The following is a 22,395-nucleotide window of genomic DNA, read 5'->3' as shown; positions in this document are numbered from 1 at the left end:
ACTTTGTAGACCAGGCTGGCCTCGAACTCAGAAATCCACCTGCCTCTGCCTCCCGAGTGCTGGGATTAAAGGCGTGCGCCACCACGCCCGGCTAATAATTTCTTAATGTAACAAAGTAGATTTAAAAAAAAAACATTTAAAAATGCTCTGTATCAGCAGCTACAGTTGCCTTCTTGGGACTTGCATAAGATCAAGCCAGTGAAACTTTGGTATGGTGGGGTGGAGAATCTCTAATGGCTTCTGGAGAGGGAAACACAGTTTTCTTTAAAGAGATGGCCTCTGAAAGGTCAGCTGTGCTTCAGTGGATGGCCCCACACCTATGAGTATATGATCAGCACAAACTTTACTCAGTAGGATTTTGAAAAAAAAAAATTAGACTGGACCTGGAGAGATGCCTCAGTGGTGGTTAAGAGCACTTGCTGCCCTCACAGAGGACCTGGGTTCAATTCCTAGCATCCACACCAAGCAGCTCACAGTCTTCTGTAACTCTAGTTCTAGGGGATCTAAAGCTCTCTTCCAGACTCTGTGGGTGCCAGGCATACATATGGAGCCCACACACGCATGCGGGCAAGTGCTAATAATATAAAATAAAAAATAAATAATAAATCTTCACAAAGTTGGGAGGATGTGGGGCAGGATGTTCTGGGAGTTAGGGGGAAGAGTAAGGATTGCATGTGATCATAATACTCTGCAATTAATAAAAATATTATGTTGAAAGAATCCTGTGCAGGCTACTGTAAAAGCGATGCAATCCAGGCTCCTGACATTTACACTGCCATCCATGGAAGACAGCTTATCAGACAGTTACCATTAGTTAAGTTGACAGTGAGGCAAATGCAGAAATTGAGGGAGGGAACCTCAAGACTTAGATACCCTGGCATTTCCATGACATCTACCTTGTGACCAGTGGACACAGACATTGCAGAATATAAAAGGGTCAGATTGTTGTCAACTCATGTACTGAGTATCACGGAGCATGGCCTTCACATGAACATCTGTCTGCAATGAATTGGAAGACACAACACTGAGACCCCATCACAGACCATTTGGAAAGTGCTGATTTAATGCAAGTTATTACCAGCCAATTCGCTCATGAAAATAACTATGATTCTTCCAACTAGATGTGATCAAACACTACTGGTGTGTGGGATAGAACACATGGTCTATATTCTTTGGCATGTCTGTGCCATATATGTAGATGTATGTGCATGTTATCCTGGGTATGGTGGTGTATGTGCATATGGAGGTCTGAGGTTGCTACTGGGAATTCTTTCTGATGATTCTCCCACCCTGTTCATTAAGGTAGGTTCTCTGCACTCAACCCAGAGCTTAACATATAAGAAGTATCACAAGGGAGCCACGATGCCCATGTGGCATTTATATGGATTCTGGGGGTCTGAACTCCAAACCTTTTGCTTTTCACCTGTCATTTACATGGAGTCAGCTGAACCCTAGTTGCCTTGTGAGCAATCCCCATCCTATAGGGGATTCTGTATTTTAAACACAGGAGATACTATACTTTGGAAAGGGTTAGTCCAATTGATTAATGTTCAATACCAGATACATACCAGATCTCTAAGATTTAAAATGAGTTATAGAATATGAGCTACCTCATTAGTGTTTTGGTGTTGATAGCAGACTAAAATGATAGTATTGTTGGATGTATCAAGTACATCAAGATATATTAATAAGAGAAATTTGCTTTGTTGTTACTACAGTATATTTCTACTAGTAGGTTTTCTTCTTTGACAATTTGATACATGCATGTAATATTTTCTGAGTACCCTCTCATACTCTCATCTTCCTACCAATCTTTCTAGCTTCTACTTCCCTACTGATTTCTTTCCAGATTTTGTATCTTTTGTCTTGTGTCCCCCTGCATCTAAGTTAGGCCATCTTAAGTGTGATTCTGGATTTGGACCATTCATCTCAGCCTGGTAGATTTGCAAGTGATTTCAACACTAGATACGATGCCTCCCCCTCACATAGTTTGTTAGCTGCCAGTAATTCAGCAGTAAGTGGCAAGGCCCCATGATCTCCTCCCTAGTCCATAGCTGACTGTTGGCTGGGGCATTCTTTTATAGTTTCGGTGTTAATAACAACAACAGATATGAATTCATGATTTCCATGATATTGTCATGCTTAAAAGAATATATTTAGCAGCCTTTCAGTCTATCTTTGGTCTTGTAAATTCTTTCCACACCACCTTAATAATGATCTTTGTCATCATATCCTTAGGACATGGTATGAATGTCTGGTTTGGGGCTAAGCCTTTAACTATCATTTATTCTCAGCATCCTGTCCAGCCAGAAGTTCTAAATGCCACTGTTCCTGACTGCAACGATAGGCTTCTCTAATTAGGGCTAAGAGTATCCTTTGTAGGTATAAACATAGATGCTTGAAAGGCAGCTTGATGTTATATCAGCTTATGCCATTAGCTAAGCAACAGTGTAGTAGTTTTCCCCATTGGGGCACCTCTTCAGTAACAAATGTTTGACTGGGCATACAATACCAGGGATGGGTTCTCTCATGGAGTGGGCCTCAAGTTCAAGAGCAGTCAGCTGCTCATATTGTATTCCTACCATTATTGTACCAGTGAGCCCATCTTCCCTGACAGGTTGGTAGAATAGTTCATAGAGATCATAGCTGGGTTAACCATTGATATCTTTCCTTCCTTCCTGCAGCAGTCAGTAGCACTGTTGGACATAATAGTGAGAAGTCTCCAGCAGAGAGGACGCTTCTAGCTCAATTCCAGTTCGATTCCTTTATACTTTGCATTCAAGATCTGTGGTGCCTTCAGGAAGAGTCTTCCTAACCAACAGCCACAGTGGTATCTCATACTTGGCACTGGACATTTTGTTTAGTGGCCCACTGCTCCTAGGACTGACATTACCAAATCATGGGAGGCATCTGCCATCAAATCCCTTTATGTTTTGTGAACTGGATCATGAGATAGCAAAGACAGCAAGTTTCTATCCTTTGGTGGCTTTTCATATCCTCTTCCTTTTTGTTAACCTCTCCCTATTCTCCCACCTCCCCATCTTCCCTCTCTCATCCTGATTAAAACTCCCTACCTCCAGCTCCAGCATCCTCCCCATCCACCCATAATTTTACCTTTGTGCTACTGTCTCCTCTCCCTTGGGGTAACTCCTCTACAGCTGCCCGCTTTGTAAACTCTGGGGGCTGGAGGAGTGTAGACAGCTTAAGGTATCATGTTCTGATTGGGTTAGACACGGTTGTTCCATGGGCTTGTTGGTAGAAAACTCAGGGCTGTGGTTGTTTGTACTGTGGATGATACAAAGCAGCTCTGTCACATAGTGGCTTAAGCTCTGTCACATAGTGGTTTAGCTTACCTCTCTTCTCCATCCTGCCCCTGCTGCCCCTCTCTACTGAGTTCCCTTGGTTAGTGAGTAGGACATTTATGTGCTCATATATCATTTTGTCACACAGATTAACTACAAGGCTGTGGGCTCACTGGATCCAAGTGCTGACCTGTCCAGCCAGAGGGGAAAAGTGTTCAAACTCCGGAATGAAACCCACCACCTTTTTGTGGGTCTGTACCCTGGGACTACCTATTCTTTCACCATCAAGGCCAGCACAGCCAAGGGCTTCGGACCCCCAGTCACTACTCGGATTGCCACCAAGATTTCAGGTATCTCTTTTAGAAAGAGAAAAGTATGTGTGTGGGGGGGGGGTATGCACTTTGCACTCCTTCTCTTGTATGCTTGGTAATTTTCTGGAATAAAAAGAGACAGAACCAACTATCATTGATGGCAATGGAACGAATTACACAACAATTTAAGGTCACTACGGGGCTGCTCAAAGTCCAATTCCTGAGGTTCATTAAGAGGAGGCGTGAATGAGGGAGAAAGAGAGAAAGGGAGAGAGAGAGAGAGAGAGAGAGAGAGAGAGAGAGAGAGAGAGAGAGAGAGAACTTATAAAAGTTGTTTTGTAGATTTATTTTCCAAACAGAATACTTTGTAGTATAAGATACCCACAGTACTGGCTCTCATGAAATATCAGATGAAGGGATGAAGGATGAAGGGATGAAGAAGGGATGAAGGGATGAAGGAATGAATGGCCAAGCTGCAGTAACCTAAGATTGCAAACTGTTCTACCAGCAGGGTGCACCACCCTGCCTGATAGCAAGAAGCAGAACCACTGCAGAATGTTTATTTACAGCATCCCTATTTTGGACTATCTATGCAATCTAGTCTACATGCATATGTATTTTGCATGCGGTTTTGCAAAAGCCATGATTTTCCGTAGCTTAATGTTTCCACTTATCCTTCTCCCCTAAGTATTTCCCACACTGCTTTCATTACAATGTTCTGTCAACTGGATGGACGTAATTTAATTAAACAGTCCCTTGTGGTTGAATATATTTGGTGTTTCTACGTTTTTATAAAATAGCGCTCCAATAAACATGTTACAAAATAAACTTTAAATCGTTGATTGGGATTATAACTTTAGGATTAAATTCAGAAACTGAAAAAAAGAATTAAAAGAGATGTGGGTTTTAATAGCTCATAATACAAATGGCTAAATTACCCTTTCAAAGGATTAGATTTAGTCACACTCCTGTGGGGGGAAAGGGTCTTGTGAAAAAAAAATGGAGCTAATTCATCTTTCCTTTAATTTGCATCTAAATGCATATAACAAGGCTGACTTTTCATGTCTTTATAAAGTACTTCTATGTCCCATGTATTCCTTTTTTTTTCTGGGTAGGAGGGGCACATTTTGATGATGGGCATGTCTGACCCCTCCTCAGACTATAGCACTGGGAGAGAAGTAGATGGGAAGCCAAGGCCTTCCTTATTGATGGTCTCTGACACCATGGTATCCTTACTACCACTCACTACCTCTGTTCCCCTGGGATGGGATCAAGGGGATAGGATGAGATAGGATGGGAAGTGTCCAGAGGCATATGAGACCGTGCTTGATCAGTTCCAATTTCTCTCTCTTTCCCAGCTCCATCAATGCCTGAATATGATGCAGATACCCCACTCAACGAAACAGATACAACTATCACGGTGATGCTCAAACCTGCCCAGTCCAGGGGAGCCCCAGTCAGGTGAGGAACTGTGGTCTGTCTGCATTTCTCCCTTCTATACCTCACACATCTCCATGTGAATCACATGACTGGCAATGTTCCTGGCTTCAATAAGCCAGAAGCTGGATTTGCTACAAGGAAGATGGTCAGCAACTCTAAGCCCAATTTGCAAGGAGGTGCTGAGCCAGGATCTTCCTCACAGTGAACATCAGTTCAAAGAGAACATCCTGATAGGGGCCTAAAATGGCCAGGGAGAGACATTTCTGGAACATAATTAAGGAAAATGTAGTTTGTGGGTGGAAAGCCTAGACCCAGTACTTTTGCAATATTGCCTGACTCACTGACTTAATAGACAAATAGACAGACAGGCAGACAGGCAGACAGGCAGACTGAATTCTCCAAGGAATCTGATCACAGATTTCAAATAGGATGAGCCCTAGGTGTGGCTCCTTTCCATTCAGAGCTATGAGATGCTAGAGGCCCACAGGGGCTGTGCCTGCAATATCCCACTGCTTATTTTAGTGAGAGTTTGTTGGGGCTCAAATGGGCACCCAGGCACCAAGAACAGAATCTTATCAGTTAGGTTGACCAGGGCAAGGTCATAGCTGTCAGGATGGGTTGTCATTCATTCATTGTGTAAGGTAAAAGTGTTGACTGCTGGGTTTGCTCAAAACTCCAGGCCTCGGGCCCTCGGTCCACCAAAATAAGTAGAATGTTAGGTGGAACTTCCAAATGCGCTCAATTCAACCCAGCAAGCATGGACCAGGTCCCTTTATATAATGAATGGGATGTGGGAGCTGTTGTTCAGACTAGAGTAACAGAGACAGACATATGACACAGTTACAATGCTATGATGCCTCATGGAAATCTTCACAGGACTTATAAACCCTGAGAATGAACTCCCAGAGAAGGTGACACTGTGCTGAATAAAGTTTGACTTGTTACAAGCGTCCAGTATGATCCAGGAGAAGGGTGACTTGTTAAAATCAAAGCACCCATGCCTAGTTAAGTTGGTTTTAAACTAAAGAGCAAGCTGGGGGTGGGGAGATGGATAGGAAACGGTGTGTCTGGGAGGCTCAGGCTAATTTGAGAGCCATGGGGATCTACTAGGGATTGGCTTTTTAGCAGCCTCACCTTGCATGCCCCGGGAGCCGGGAGACAAGCCCAGAGGAGGCTTCTGAGATAGATAGTCCTGACCTTCATTTTCACCCTTCATTCAACTCTACCCAGAAAGTATGTGATGGGGGCAACAGAGTAAAGCCACAGAAATGCAGAAGCTTTTGCCTAGTCTGAAGACTGGGGGATGACCCTCTTTACTAGGCCCTGGGAACATGGCCTTCCATGTGTTGGGGTGCTGCTCATGGGCCTCTCGCTACAGCATGGCAAAAACTGTCTTTTGTCTAATAATCCAAAGCAGACGCTGGCATTTCAGACCAAGGTCCCCATCCCCTGCTTTCTCTCTAGCTGCTCTGACACATTTAGTTTTCCATATAGACCTTGAGATGGTATTTTCATTTTCAAACCAGGAAGCTCAGGTGCAGAAACGAGGGTATTGAAGGAACCACATCATACTGCTGCATACCCATCATCTATACAGCACTCTGTTCATCAGACGTCTGTAAAGCGTCTCCCAGTTTTAAGACTTGGAAACTGAAACAAACAGAAGCTGATGAGTTGATCTATACCAAGAAACAAGTAGACCAGGCAAGACAGAAGCCCAGTTCTGACCCTTACCCCATGTTCATTTGACTGAACCAAGCCACCTTACTAGGAGGATGGTATGCATGGCATAGTTTGCTGACATTTCCATCTCGAGAAATGGAAGGAAATGTCACTGCTCAAAGGGGAAATGGTTGGTGTCTAGACATCTCTGGCTGTTTTCCTCCTCAAGGCTCTGGTTCACTGAGAGTGGGCGTACGCTCTGTCTCTGGATTTATTTTCAGACCAGTGCCTGGGCATTTGCCAAGAAGGGGAGGAGACTGAGAAACGACAGAGAGAAGGCCTTTCAGGACAACTGTTCTGAGAGCCCAAATACTACTGTATATCTCAGTTACCCCTTTCTACCTGGCCATCAGTCCTGAGCATAGGATATGCATCTTGGAGGCAGCTGGCCACAACAGGTGTTTATTGAGCACTTGCTATGTAGTGAAGTGAACTAACATGGTATAGCATGGAGTAAGAACAGCTTACTCTGCCTTCTTGAGACTTATTCTTGTGTAAGTCTGCCATAGAATAAGTCATGGAGGTGAGACAATGAACACCTATATCAACAAACAAAACCATGAAGCAAATCAAGGGATATAGTGAGCCAACTGTACAGACTGGGAGTACCTGTGAACATGATGGAGAGATGAGCTACACACAGGAAAACAGGAACTGTGCTACTCTGTAAGCTGGTAAGAAAAGCAGCTTGATGCTCTACAACTTGAGAGCATTCCCGCCCCCCAGCTTGCTTCAGGCATTTGGCCAAAGATGCCTTGAATCATGTTTTAAAGTTATTGAGAGAAGCGTCCAAATGCCTGCTAGCACAGTACAGTAGTTGTAGCAGACAATAATATATAACATGTTTCACATAACTAGAAAAATGTCAAAGATCCCAACATGTGGAAATGACATGTTTCAGAAGCCCAATTATCCTAACTCAATCATGATATATGGTGTGTTCCGGTATTGAATTATCATTTGTACCCTGTAAATAAGCACAAATATTATGTCAGTGTGAAAAGAGCCATGCTTAAGAGAAAAATTTTGTCTGGCAAGATGGCTCTGCAGGTAAAGGTGCTTGCCACTGAACCCAATGATACGAGTTCAATTCCTGGGAATCCACATGGTAGATGAAAAGACCTGATGCCTAGCAAGTTGTCCCCTGACATTCAAATTCATGTGCCCCTATTCCCCCATATCAAATCAAAAATATAAATGCAATACAAGCATACAAAAAAGACTTCACAATTGATAATATTTTTATTTCTGTTGAATGCCCTCACTCTAAGTTTTCTGGTAGGTTAATTAGTTGGGAAATACCATCTCTATTTTAGACAGAGGGGGAGAGAAATTGAAGTCTGAGATATTAAATTATTGGCTCAAGGTCCAGTGTTTTATTAATTTCTCCCCATGGTAACAAAACTCCTGACCAAAACAATTTAAAGAAGGAAGAATTGATTTTGGCTCACAGTTTAAAAGTAGTACAGTCATGATGACCGGAGACCCTGGCAGCTGGTCACATTGTATCCACAGTCCGGAAGCAGAGAATGATGAGCTCTGTACCCATTTCACTTTCTCCTCTTCTATCAACTCAAGACCACAGCCTGTGGAACAGTGCTCCCCACATTTAGGATAGGGCTTTTTTACACCTCAATTAACACAGTCTAGAAACTCCCTTACAGAGATTTGCCATCCAGTCATCTAGATCCTGACCCATTGATAACTCATGTAACTATCAGGTAGTTGAACTTAGATCAGAGTCTGAGTTCATTGCTTCCCCAGTAGTTCTGGCTTATAGTCTTACTGGGTCAAGGGAAACTTGAAAGAATTTTAGGGGGTGCTGTATAGTGTCGATTTTTTTGCCAGTTGGGTATAATATTGGGGACAAGGGGTGTGCCCTATAAGTCTGGACTGCATAGCCCCAGCCTATAATCTATCCCTCTATGTATTTTCCTATTTTAATTCTCATAGATTCATCCCTAAGCCTTGGCCTCCAGGCCCCTAGGCAGTCTTTTCTTCCTCCAACCCACACTGCTTAACTGCTGATGGGGCCAAATTCCAGCCTCCCACTCCTTGGAAGCCTCCCAGGTTTGACTCCTTTGAGAGTTCAGAGCAAGAAGGGGGTGTGTATGTGCATCATGGAGCTGACTGCATGAGGTTCCTGCACCCTCCAGCCAAACCAACTCGGCAGCTTGGCCTATTTTTCTAATACTCCACAATGGAGATTTATTGCTTTTGTATTGCTCTCCTCGGGCCTTCAAAGATTTATTGGTTTTTAAGTGACAGAATCCCAGAATTGCTTAAAAGATCAATCAAATGGTGACTGGAATCTAATATTCAGCTCTGACTCGAACACACTGAACCTTCTTCCCCCACGCCCCACCTGTCACGCTGATGTATCTGTGGTAACCTTCATAAGAAAGTAACTTGGCCATGAATTAATCACCCATAATGCAGTCCCTGCAGTGAGATGTGGGGTGGGGAGGGAGGATGGGGGTCTGCGAAAAAAATCTGTGGGAGACGCTCCCCCAGCTACAGCAGACATTCTTGCAAGGATCTTTTCTTGGTCTCCTATCTCTTCCACTCATTCTCCTGCATTGTCCCCTGGTTTGCAGATCAGCCCTGGTTGGAAATACGGCTTTGCCAGACCCATTATCCTGGCCAGCTAGGTGCCCTGCCTCATGTCTGTCAAGAGCATCTCTGTCTTGGGTCTGTCCCCCCCACCAAACTGCTGGAGTGGTCCTTGGGATGCACAAATTGGATCAAGTTAGCTTCCCTGCTTAAAATTCTTAAATGGGTCACTGGTTTTCTATTGCATTAAGTTCAAGCTTCTTAGCATGAAATTCAAGGCCTGTCAGCATCTGCCCTTAACCTTATTTCTCGTTTCATTTAAATTCACTCTGCCCCTTTACCAGGTTTTACACAACAGTAACCCATGTGATTCCTTCCTGGTTCAATCCTGAGCTTTTCACTGTGTTATGAATACATTATGCATCTGTAAGCTTTCTTTGTTTTGAGGTTTTTTTTTTGTTTGTTTGTTTGTTGTTTTATTGTTTTAGATTCCCTTGTCTTGACCCTAAGACACTTGAAGTCTTGGTGCCACTGGGCCTTCTTAACTTGGAATAACATCTAGCCAATAGTAGATGCCAACAAACAAATAAAAACACAAGCATGAAGCAGATAAACAAACAAACAAAAACCCCAACACGTAGTTAATAAAGCATGTGATTATTTAATTCAGGGTATTTGTCGTGCCTACCTTGTGGATTCCAGATGCTAAGGCCATGCATTTTGTTAGCTTCCTTCTCTTCCTAAACAGAATAGTTCTCAGACAGATCTTCCTCTGACAATGAAGATGCCCTTCTTTGTGAGCTATCTGGTCGGATCTCCGCCGACCGCATGTGGCTGTCTGTCAAGCACTTGATGCATCCCTGCTGTACAGAGGAACCAGCTGGTTTTATGGTGCTCACTTTTGATCAGTGTGATATTTTAACACTGGCACAGCACACACTGATCAAAGCCAACCTTTCTGTACCTACCCTTGGCATGCAACCTCTAGCTACCACCATTCTGCATGGCTTGGGGAGTCTCGCTATGAGAGAGACCATCCGGTCCATGCCTTTTGTGTCTGGCTTCCTTTCTTTGGCACACATTTGTCCAGTTCCATTCACTCTCCTTCAAATGACAGGATTTCATCTTTCTTCATGGCTGAGTAGCTCTCCATTGGGTAGATACACTGCACTTTCTTCGCTCATCGGCTGGTGGGCATCCAGGCTGATTCTGTGTCATTTCCATTGGCAATGTGTACTGGGGTGGGAGAGCACGGCCATAGAGTGGAGCTGCCTGTGTTTTCTTATGAGTTTCTTTTACTTCGTATCCATGCCACATTATTTTTCATTCAAATTTGATAACAGCCATTCTAAATAGAGTGAGATGATACCTCCCTGTCGTTTGCATTTGCATTTCCCTAGTGGCTAATGATAGCAAGCATTCCAAAGGCATTTATTGGCCTTCCATTAGTCTTCTTTGGGGGATACTGCAGTTAGGTAAGAGCAAACAAGTATGAAAAAGACAAAAAGAGGCTATGAGGGTGGGTGCGTAGCTAAGGATTCTCATGAGAGGTATCCAGCATGAGCCTCCTGGGCATGGAAGCTGGAGGGCTTCCTGGAGAAAATCCTGCCTAATTGAGGTATATAGAATGAAGGGTACTTAATGGGAGAGAGAAGATTGGGAGAGGAATGAATGCAGGCTAGAGTCCATACAGAGAAGGTACATGGGATGTTCTAAGAGCCCTATGTAGTCAGTGAGCAGGGCAAGAGGTGAGGCAGAAAGAGGAGGGGCCAAACAGGGACTAGAGCAAGAAGGTCTCTCTCTGCCCTGGGTTTGGACTTCATCATGAGATTTAGGAAGGATATTTAGTAGATGCCCACATTTTGTCGTCTGTGTGACTGGCTTCTGTTAATGTCACTTTGCAGGTATGCCATTACCTTTCCGGCATCCAGGTCAGCTGCCACATCCCAGACTGTCTTGCCCCCATCCTCAGTGAAGAATGTGCCATCTCTTCCAGTGCTGCCCTCTGCCTTTACCAATCTCCTGTCAGGACTTGTGTGTGGAATCTGTGTCAGTGACTGTGGCTCTCTGGCGACAGGAGCTAGGTCAGAACACAACCTGAGACCAATATGTTCTCCCCATCACATCTGCCTCTCAGTTGGACACAATAGGACAGGGAAGGCTTTTAGGATAAGACTCAGCTTTATCAGCAGTTTCACTGGGTAGCTTTGGACCAGGTACCTAATTCTGTGATCCTCAAGTTGTCTGATAGTAAGTGGAAACATGTGTATATCATATCACATGTATCACATACACATATACATACATATACATATATGTATATGTGTGTGACTGTTAAAGGAGGAAATGCCCCACACTACCCCCAGCTATAGGTGGTCACAGGCAAGATTATCTTCTGTTCTTGCTTCAAGCTGATGTCCCTATACTGCATGTGTTCTGACCCTCAAGTGGGGTTGATAACAATGTAGGTACTCTGGCAACCCAGTGGGCTCAAGAACCTGGTAGGTGTTACAGAGGCATCCTGGGTACTTCTCATGGGCCATCTACGAGAAAAGTTAGTACTTGTGACCTGTTATGGCATCTGTAGGCGTGGAGCAGCTCCAGCCTGTAGGATCATCCAACAGTATATAAGACTGAACACTAGAAGTCAGTGTATCTTGCCAATGGCTTCCCAAGGTCATAGCAAGTTCTATTTACTCCCGGATGAGACTCTCTGGGTCTCATACAATTGACAGGCACATCAAGTTAGGACCACACATTCTGAAGTGCAGGGTGATTAGTTGCAGTAAAAATTGGAGACCCTGTCAACTTTTAAAGAATGAAGAAACTTTACTGGGAAAAAAGAAAAGAAAACTGTTGCCAAATTTCCTCCAGGATTCCTTTAATAACGGCAAAGCCCAGGGTGAGAGCACACGGAACAATCACAGAAGGGTTTTGCTGGTCCGTGGAGCTACAGCGAGCAAAATTGGAATCATTACCATCTGATTCTCAGACACCAGCATATGATTGTGTCCAATTAGGAAAAAGAAATGAAAATTTGGAGGATTTATTAGCATGGGGCAGCCTGAGGAGTTTGTAAGTCCCAGTTCACATGGAGGTAGATGAGAGACAGCAATTACAATCATTCTCTAAGCCGTGTTTGTTTTGTTCAGTTCCCCCCGGTTCTCCTGGCCACCTTTGCTAGGGACTAAATATGAGGAGTTCTGTGTGCCCTGCTTCGCAAGGAGCATTTGGTAGAGATGAGAGGTATTTCATATAACCTGCAAGAAGATTTAGCTCTGTAAGCAACTAACACTGTTTGTATCTGTGCCCAAAAGCATGCCGGGACTGTATCATACCGGATTAGGGAACATGAGAAGCCAGATACAAGAAGCAGCAATGGAAATGAGGAATAAGAGGATGCATGCTGTAGTATTTTCTTCCCACAGTCTAAGTATGGCACTAAAGGGATATACCATTTTAATTAGAGACATGACGTGTGGAACCACCAAAGGAGATGGGTCAGTCCTGTGTTGAACCAAAGAACAACAGGCAGACAGATAATTCAGTCTTATTACAAAAAGCAAAAAAGCAGAAAGGCAAAGTGTGTGGAACTGTGGGTATGTTGATTCGCTTCGCTATGGTAATTTCTGTGCATCTCTCCTTATCTTACTATCTGTGTATCTATCACCCATCTATAGCAGCGTGCATAACTTGGATATATGTACTAAAGATTATCTCTTTAAGGAAAGGACGATTTTTACAGGAAACCACCAGGGAAGAAAGGTAACACTCGAATAATATAGATGGCTTGCATTCACTTGGGCTCAGCTTAGCTACACTGCTGAGTTCCCATTATAAACCAGCCCTGCCCACCTCTGCCCTCACTCTGCAGCCCAGCAATCCAGCTTACCAAGCACTGGCTCTGGTGTTGGGATTTTGGATTATATTACTCAGTCTCAAACCAGGGAGGGGAAAAAAAAACAGGTGTTTGGAGGAGAGTATTTTAAATGGAGCAGTCGATGGAACACGAAGAGGGAGCGTGTTCTATTTTGAACTGTCTGCCATCTGGAGAGATGGAGACTGGAGCTGTTGCTGCCAGGATGGAGAGAAGAGAGTGGCTGCCATGTTCACCTCCTACCACAGGGGCTATTTAAGCTCTAAACGTCTGTGGTGCCGGAGAGGCGTCTGAGCAGAGGTTTGCATTAGGAAACTTCAACATCTCTGTGGTGTCTGAAAATCCAGCAAAGAGCGTGACCACACTCAAGGACAGTTCAAGGACAGTGAAGAGGGGGGCAGCAGGAGAGAGTTCTGTGATGCTCTACCAAGGGACAGCTCGAGGGATGGAAGAGGCTAGGCTTGTGAAGAAGTAGAAAGGAACCCACGTTAGCATGGTTAGATTATAACCTCCTTTATGAAACGAGAAAGTTAAAGAAACCAATTACAAGAAAAAAAGAAGAAACGGCCAACATTTTTACTTTAACCTCTAATAGAAAATAAGAAAGAGGACTGGAGGGGTGGCTCAGTGGTAAGGTACCAACTGTTCATGCAAAGAACTAAAGTTAGATTACCAGCTTCCATAGCAGACAGGTCACAACTGAGTATAACTCCAAATCCAGAGGGATGAGCCACCTCTGCCATCCACGGGCACCTGCACTCACATGAACACGCCCATACATAGCCATACACATACATCATCCATGGGCACCTGCACTCACATGAACATGCCCACACACAGCCGTACACATACAGCATCCATGGGCACCTGAACTCACATGAACATGCCCACACAGAGACATACACATACACCATCCATGGGCACCTGCACTCACATGTACATGCCCACACAGAGACATACACATACACATAATGCTTTAAAATGAAAAGAAAATTTAAGAGATGTATATGTTAACTGGGGACAATACGAAAGTTAACCGAAGTGCTGTAACCGGAAACATCTGGGCGAGGCTTGCTTAAAAATAATATGAAGGTAGGGGCTGAGCAGTGAGCTACTGGTGCTATTCTTGCAGAGAACCAGGGTTCTGTTCACAGCACCCACATTTGGCAGCTCACAACAGCTGGTACCTTCAGCTCCTGAAGACTCAGCACCCTCTTTTGGCCCCCCACAAGCATCCACGTGAAACTGTACAACCACACACAGACACATATGCATTCATACAACAAAATATAAGAAAGGATTTCTTAAAAATATAAAGGCAGGTAATGCATGTAGAAGAGATGCTGAGGCCTGGAAGATCTCACTATTGTCAGCGAATCTTTATAAAAGGCAGAGACATGATAAAAGAAAAGAAAAAGCAGCAAGGAATGATGGTCTAGAGATAAGATGCTAGAAGGTAGGCCATAATAACAAAACTTCCCATGGGATAACTGCACAATGATGAGAGATGTGTGGTAATGGATTCAAGGTGATATGTTGAGGAGCAATAGACTGTGGAAAGGCAGGAGGGCTGTATAAGTAGATGGAGTTTTATGTTTACCCTCCCACACTGAGTATGGGGAGTGGACTCATGAGTAGCAATGTCAGACTTAGCAGAGTAGCTGTCAGAGTAGCAATGACTCCAATATCCCTTCTCCGCATTCCCATCTCTCCCCAACTTTTATTTTCTACTGGCATCTACATCTCATACTGCTCTCAGCCCTAGGACAGTTTGCACCCCTGCTGTCTCTCAGATTTTGAGCAACTGATAAGGAATGGCTCACAGTATCTCTCTGCAGCTGCCCAAAGTCAGACTTTGAAGTCTGCCTCACCTAGTATATTTCCATATCCTCATCTATTGGTGTTATTCCTGAGCTAGCACAGGCATTTGCTAGCTTGTTCTTCTGGAAAACACACACACACACACACACACACACACACACACACACACACACACACCGCACAAAGTCAGTTCCACCTGCCTGGAGCTGGTTAGAGAGGGAGATCATCTTGTAGACTCTGGAGTTTTGGTAGGGAAAGAATAGCAGAAAGCTTACAGTCTGTATGGCTCGGAAGAAGAAATTGATGCTTTTCTTCCCCTTTCCTTTACTAAGCTGGCTGCAGCGGCTTAGGTGTTGCTGTTTGGCTACTGTATTTCCATGTAGGTGTCCATTTGGGACCACATTTTTTTTTAAAAGCTTGTAAACCTATAAAAAAAAAGTAGCCATTTTGAGACTAAGAAGTAACAGCCCAAATAAGAGAAGAAGAGTTTGAGATCATGGATTTAGATCTGAATTGTACAATACAGTAGCCACGATAGGTGGATATTTAAGTTAAATATATGAAAGAAAACATTAGCTCATTAGTTTCATCAGCCACATTTACAGGATCCATTGTCCATAGGTATTGGATATTATATTGAACATTATTTCTATCATAGTATAAAGGTCTCACCTTGTGCTGTGCTGGCTAAAAAGAGGCCATGGTTTCAAATCGTATTGCTGATGCAGGTTTTTGAGGATACAGATAAAGTCCAGAGAGCCTTTCATGAGTGAGGGACAGGATAATGGGTACAGTGTAAAGCTAGGCATGAGACATGAGGTTCCTCAGAATAATGAGTCCTGCTTTTGGGTTACTTACTGCTGAGACCCTGACCTACTGAACTGGAGCTTTCCCCCTGCATAGCACGTTCCTAGGGATAACGTATATGTTCTAAACCTGTTCTCAAATGGTTCTTAACATAAAACAGTTCTCAACCCATAGATTGTGACTCCTTTGGGGGGGGGGGTCCCAAAAACTCTTTTCCAGGGGTCATATATTAGATAGGCCTGCATATTAGGTATTTACAGTTCATAACAGTAGCAAATTTACATTTAGGAAGTAGCAACCAAGTAATCTTATAGCTGGGGGGAAACTGTATTTAAGGGTCACAGCATTAGGAAGGTTGAGAACTACTGGTTTAGGGCATGGTTAATTTCCATATGGTTCAAGTTTTTGTAAAACATACAGTTATTTGGAGAGCTAGTCCACTTGCAGATTCTTGGCTGTGTCCAGGGATGGAAAGATGGGGCCCAAGAAACTGCCTTTAGAATATGTTCCCAGGCAATGCTGATCCTGCTGGTCCACCCTTGCGAACTAGTGATTTAGCCAATAGGTGGCCCAGGTGGAGAAAGGAGCCTATACAGAGAATCAGGTAGGCTCTCTATGGTGCTGACATTTGCTTGTGGCTAAGCTGTAAGAAGCAGCTGTTTTACATTCTGCCGGGATACCACCCTGGCTGGCTTTGCAGATTTCAGAACCCTGTGTCTTGATGGCAATGTATTTCAGCATTCAGATAACAGTGTTAGCTCATAAGAGCTGATCTAGAATCTGCCAGTGTGTTCCTCTATTCCTGTCTACGTGGGGGCTAAAAACACACCCCTGTGTTCTGATGATGATGACAATGGCTGGTGTCTGAAATAATTCATGTTGTGTTGGCACATGCTGATGGTGAATCTTAATATATTGCGTCTATGCAGATGTTGGGGCGTAGGTAGAAGATGGATGTGCGGTGAAGCTGAGCATCAGACCCCAAACAAATCTGTATTCTTTAGTAGCAGGCTAGAGCAGCCTGAGAGAGACAAATCCATTTCCAACTTTCACTCTGTAAAAAAGTTCTATATTTTCTTAGATCAGACAAAATATATCGAATGCCAACATGCTGCGGCTGTATGGGCACGTCACTCAGCGGGGCTGGAATCTGTATGCATTGTCCCCCTGGGCCAGTTTTGATTATGTTCCTTTACCTTTCATTGCAGTCAGCAAATCTGAATTTGCTATTGTGGGGAGAGTAGGAAGACGAAGGGGGGAAAAAAAACGAAGGTTTTTAACCTTCAGAAAGTTCAGAGGTTCAGTCTGAATAAGCACAAAAACTTTCAGCATGCCTCTGAATTCCTTGAATTGGCAAAACTGTTCAGACTCCCAAGAGAACTACTGTGCAGGCAGGATTTGGGCCTTGCTTTGTGGCCAGAAGGGAGAGATGAAATTATGAATAACAGAGTCAGGAAAAGTGGGATGAGGACTAGATGTTGGAAAGGGGTAGGGTACCAGCCCAGGCTAAGGGTTGCTTTCCTGTTCTGTTCATTTCTAAGCCATCTCCTTCCCACCGCTCACAGGTTATGACTCCTCTGGCAGGACACCCTGCCCCTGCTTAATTGAATAGATTTCCCAAGGATAATTGTTTAAAACTGTTTCCAGTGGTGACATAGTTGTAAAGTCATGGAAGGAGTGGAAAGATTGGCATACAGATGTATACACATGGGCCAGGTTCAAAAGACAATGCACGGTCTGTGACAAGCTCATAGGTCCCCCAAGCCAGAGAGTTCTCTTTGGCCTCCACAGCATACAAGTGGCTCTGTTAAAATTGGCACTGTCTCCCCATCAGGGACCCGTGGAGCTGTGAGTGTGAGGGAAAACAATCACTTCCATTCAGGTTTGGAGCAATGTGTTTCCCAGGCTTAATTATACCACAGGTATATAAATTACAGAAACATGTTAATGCTCCCATGATTAAAATTATAGAGTGCCTAATTGAAAAAGCATAAACTGAATTGAAGAATTCCTAATTATAGTTTGCTTTGAGGTGTTAATTTCCTCCATAACGAATGCATAATTTCTTGGAACCTAAAAGGGCGGCCTCTGCATTGGCACCTAGGCTTCAGGAGGATGGGGAAGGGCTGTCTGTCATTGTTCATAGTGCAGGAAGTTCACTCGGGAAGCTGGGTTGAGGTCCAGACTCCAGGGGAGCCTTGTTAAACAGCTTGAGAGGGATAGTATGAGAGTAGTGACCTTATTCCAAGGCTCTCCCTAGTAAGATCAAAGCAGATGAGGAACCTCAGGTTGAGAAATGTTTCTCTCTCCCCAAAGTCTTTATCTTGCTCCCAGTTGGTTTTGGTTAAAGTTTGTGTCTATATGTTTTGATCTAGATTTCTCAGCATTACACGGGGATTCATTAAAATCAAATGTTGGAGGGTCCAGGGAGATGCTTCAGTTGGTAAAGTGCTTGTTGCACAAGCATGAGAACCCGAGTTCAGATCCCAGTACCCACATAAAACTACAGATGTGATAACACACTCGGGAAACCCCAGTACTGTGTAGGCTGAGATGGGAGAAACACTGGATTTGCTGACAATTCAATCCAATCTAGGTACTCCAAGTTCCATTAGAGTATGACTGAAAGACAGACAGACAGACAGAAAAATTGACTTACTGACAGACAGACAAGAAAGAAACAAAGACAGACAGGAAGAAAGGAAGGAAGAGAGGGAGGGGAAGGAAGAGAGGGAGAGGAAGGGAGGGAGGGAAGGAGGGAGAGAGGGGGGAGAGAGAGGAAAGAAAAGAAAAGAAAAGAAAAGAAAAGAAAGAAAGAAAGAAAGAAAGAAAGAAAGAAAGAAAGAAAGAAAGAAAGAAAGAAAGAAAGAAAGAAGGAAAGAAAGAAAGAAAGAAAGAAAGATAAGAAGATAAAAGTGGCAGAGGGAGACATCAGGTGTTGACTCTTTAGGCATGTGCACAAATGTACACATTCACCTGTACGCACATGCACATATACCCATGTACACACACACACACACACACACACACACACACACACACACACACGAGTGTTTGAGCCCCACCCAAAACCTATTGAATCAGAAATCCTAAAGTTGAATCTGGAATTTAGCAAGACTTCCAAAAATTCTATAATGTACACCAAAATTTGAGATCCAGAATTTAGGAGTGAGTCACAGATACCCAGCCACACCTAGCTGGATCTTGTTGTGTACCTGCTCTGGGCAGGAGCTATGGTTGGCAATGCCCCAGACATCCTTTTATTTTACCTTTATAACCTTGCAGCAAAGTAGAAAAAGAAGCCACCTACCTTGTCTCTTTAGGCACTGCTCATTAGACACTGAGGGGCTTATAGGACCACACAGGTTTTAATGTGCTATATCTTGAGAGTTTCTCAATGCTGTCACATAATTTACATAGGTATCTTTACTGATTAGTTGGGGAATGTGCCACAACTGAGAAGAAAAAAATTGCAAGTGCTGAATCTGACTATGCTTAGGGAAGACTCCTAGATACCTGTTCCCTTTGCTATTAGTGGTTTCAAGTGTGCTGATGCGTTCTGTCTGAACGGAAGCATGAAGGTGAAGTACAAGTGTCACAGCTCAAAAAGAAGCTTCAGGTTTGGGGATTAAAAACAAAATCCTTGTACACAGTGAGCCAAAGAGCAGTAAAATATCCCTTTAAGGACTCTGGAGTGCAGGGGACTTAGCTCAGCACAACATAGACATGCTAACTCTCCTTGCTCTATCAGGATTCTGATTTCCTCTGTGTGTGTGTGTGTGTGTGTGTGTGTGTGTGTGTGTGTGTGTGTGTGTGATTTTAACCAATGGGTAGCCACCTGAAATAATAAATTTACATAGCTGCTTTATAAGATTCTTTCATGCGTTTGCATAATTTTTAGCTATTCTCATAGAGTTGAAATTTTGGGTCATTTCCAGTTATTTGTTGTTATAAAGAACTCAACTATAATGGATTTATTCATATTTTTCTTTTGTTATTGTACCTTTAAATAGAAAAAACAGTCCCCAGGAGTGGAATTACTAAGATGAACAGAATGAAAGAGTATGGTACAATATGTCTATTCTCATATGCAGGTACTGACAGTCTGCTAGATCCATTAACCTTTTCATTCTTTAATTTAAAACCTCAAACTAATAAGTACACTTAGTTAGAAAATCAAATAGCAAAACCCTTCCCTGCCCCATGATTTACAGCCCCTCCCTTTTCTGCCCCAGGGGTGACTGTATTTCAGGTTTTAGCTATTTCTTCCAGGAATTGGCGTACTACTACACAATGCTCTATTTTAAGATTATTGATTAAAGATATTATCTGTTTACTTCCTGCTATGATAGATGAAAATTCACCTGTCCTAAGCCATTTAATACTTCTCTCCCTTCCATCTTCCCAGTGGTATTATCCCCTACACTTTAAAAAAATATAACCACATACGTAATAGTTAATTTTACAATTCCATCAAAGCAGGTTACTTCAGAGCCAAGCAGTAAACTATTTTTAATATAGCATCATGCAATTTACTTAAAGCTTACTAAGTGCCAGGAGGTAAATCATTTACATATGTTAACTCACTTAGTTAATTCTTATCATAACTCTGTCAAATAAGACCTGTGAGGAGGTTGGAGAAGTGGGGGAAAACAACAACAACAAAAAAAACAAAACAAACAAACAAACAAACAAAAAACAAAAAAAATGCCTTGCAAGTCAGAGGAAGGAACTTCTAATAACTGGTATCATGTATGAGCTCTGTGGGCTCGATGACCAGCCTATGGTGGAGCTCTGTGGGCTCGATGACCAGCCTATGGTGGAGCNGAGCTCTGTGGGCTCGATGACCAGCCTATGGTGGAGCTCTGTGGGCTCGATGACCAGCCTATGGTGGAGCCCTGTGGGCTCGATGACCAGCCTATGGTGGAGCCCTGTGGGCTCGATGACCAGCCTATGGTGGAGCTCTGTGGGCTCGATGACCAGCCTATGGTGGAGCTCTGTGGGCTTGATGACCAGCCTATGGTGGAGCAAACAGGATGGGGAGAGGAGGAATTCCCCCAGATCAATCTCAAATTGTGAGCTCTGGGTTCAGTGATAGACACCCTTTTAATCTAAAGACGGAGACTGATCAGCAAAGACTCAATGTCCACCTTTGACCTTTATATTTTCATACACACTTGTGCATACATGCACACACAGAGGGGTGGTGGTGGGGGGAAGTTGTGTACATATACAGGATGAACTGGAACACCTCCCCTTTATTTTACAGTTGTTGGAGTGGAGTCTGAACTATAGAAAGGTTAATTAATATATCCTAGACTGCACAGCTGCTGTAAAACTTAATAACCTGTCTCTCTACACTTGACAACCTTCACTTTACCACTGTGCTACACTGCCTCTTACCCTTCTATTCTTGTGTAGAGGGAATTTTTGTTTGTCTGACTCATCATGAGCTGTATGATTATCTGTTATCTTTGGTAATATCTAATTAAACTAATCAGACATTATTTTTCTGCCCACAGAGACTCCCCATTTCAGTGTGTTCAATACTAGCCAATAAGAATGTAGCCCCAGAAGCGATAGATGAATGCCTGTCTTTAAAAAAGCCATTTACTTATATATTCTAGGAAAATAAGGACCATGAAATTTCAATCCTTATATAATTTCGCTCATATTTCATTTAAAGAGGCGTTTGTTGTGTCCTGATACTTTCCCTCATTCCTGTTTATACCACTCAGCCTCTGGAGATATTATTTTGATTTGGGGGAGGTACAAAACCAGTAAGCTGAGTAGCTGATACTGAAGGAAAGGCGGGAAAAGTTGAGAGGCAGCAAGCACTCTGGTTTGGAAGTGCAGGCATCCAACTTCTCAATTTTATGGAGTCTCCTCTCGTCTCCTGCCTGAAGGGACAGACACTGGGCTCCCCACACCACAGCGTGGGGACCCCGCTTTCAATATTGACTCCTTACTCCTCCTGTTCTTTTCCTTGTGAATTTATGTTTTCCACTGGTCACTCTCATTTTAGTGGAGGGTAAATAGAATACGCTAAATCTTCCACTTTGAAGTAGAAGCTCCCTTACGTTGTTATCTAACTCACTGCTCCCAGTAGTAATTGATGGGGACATTGTTGTCATCAGTTTTTACAAATGACAACACTAAGAAGGCCACATAGTAACAAAGGTTCAGAGCCAAAGTTCAAATTCAATGCACGTGCCAAAGCATACAAGCTCTTTTAACTCCTAGGTCATAAAACCACTTATGAAACTTGAAAGCCATTGACAGATTTCTTTTCTACCAATCTGATGAATTATTGAACAAAGACACAATCACAGATCTATCAAAAGGTTGTTGTAATTTACATATTAATTTTGTTAATTTAATGCATTTGCATGGGAACATACTGCTGTTTTACATTTCTTGGCTCATTGGTAACATATATTTTTCATATATATATATTTATATTATTAACATTTTCTTGACTTTTCATGGTAGTGGTTATACTCCACTGTTCCTTAAATAATGTCTGACAATAGGATGATACTTTTTATTTTGATTGGAGGTA

The 22,395-nt window shown here is 43.1% G+C and overlaps 1 protein-coding gene across 7 annotated transcripts in view; it reads left to right on the top strand.

Moving 5' to 3' along the window:
• The window catches only part of Ptprt (protein tyrosine phosphatase receptor type T), a 1,084,881-nt gene that overhangs the window by 809,357 nt on the left and 253,129 nt on the right, over positions 1-22,395 (top strand). For all 7 annotated transcript variants that reach the window (XM_021194826.1, XM_021194823.1, XM_021194825.1 and 4 more), the window contains exons 10-11: positions 3,451-3,652; positions 4,972-5,074. In XM_021194826.1, coding sequence (XP_021050485.1) covers positions 3,451-3,652; positions 4,972-5,074 — 305 coding nt within the window. The remainder of the gene's footprint in view (positions 1-3,450; positions 3,653-4,971; positions 5,075-22,395) is intronic.

Source organism: Mus pahari, chromosome 3, assembly GCF_900095145.1.
Source record: "Mus pahari chromosome 3, PAHARI_EIJ_v1.1, whole genome shotgun sequence".
In the NCBI taxonomy this organism is placed as follows: domain Eukaryota; kingdom Metazoa; phylum Chordata; class Mammalia; order Rodentia; family Muridae; genus Mus; species Mus pahari.
Note: the sequence above shows the minus strand (reverse complement) of the source record. Positions and strands in the feature narration are given on the sequence as shown.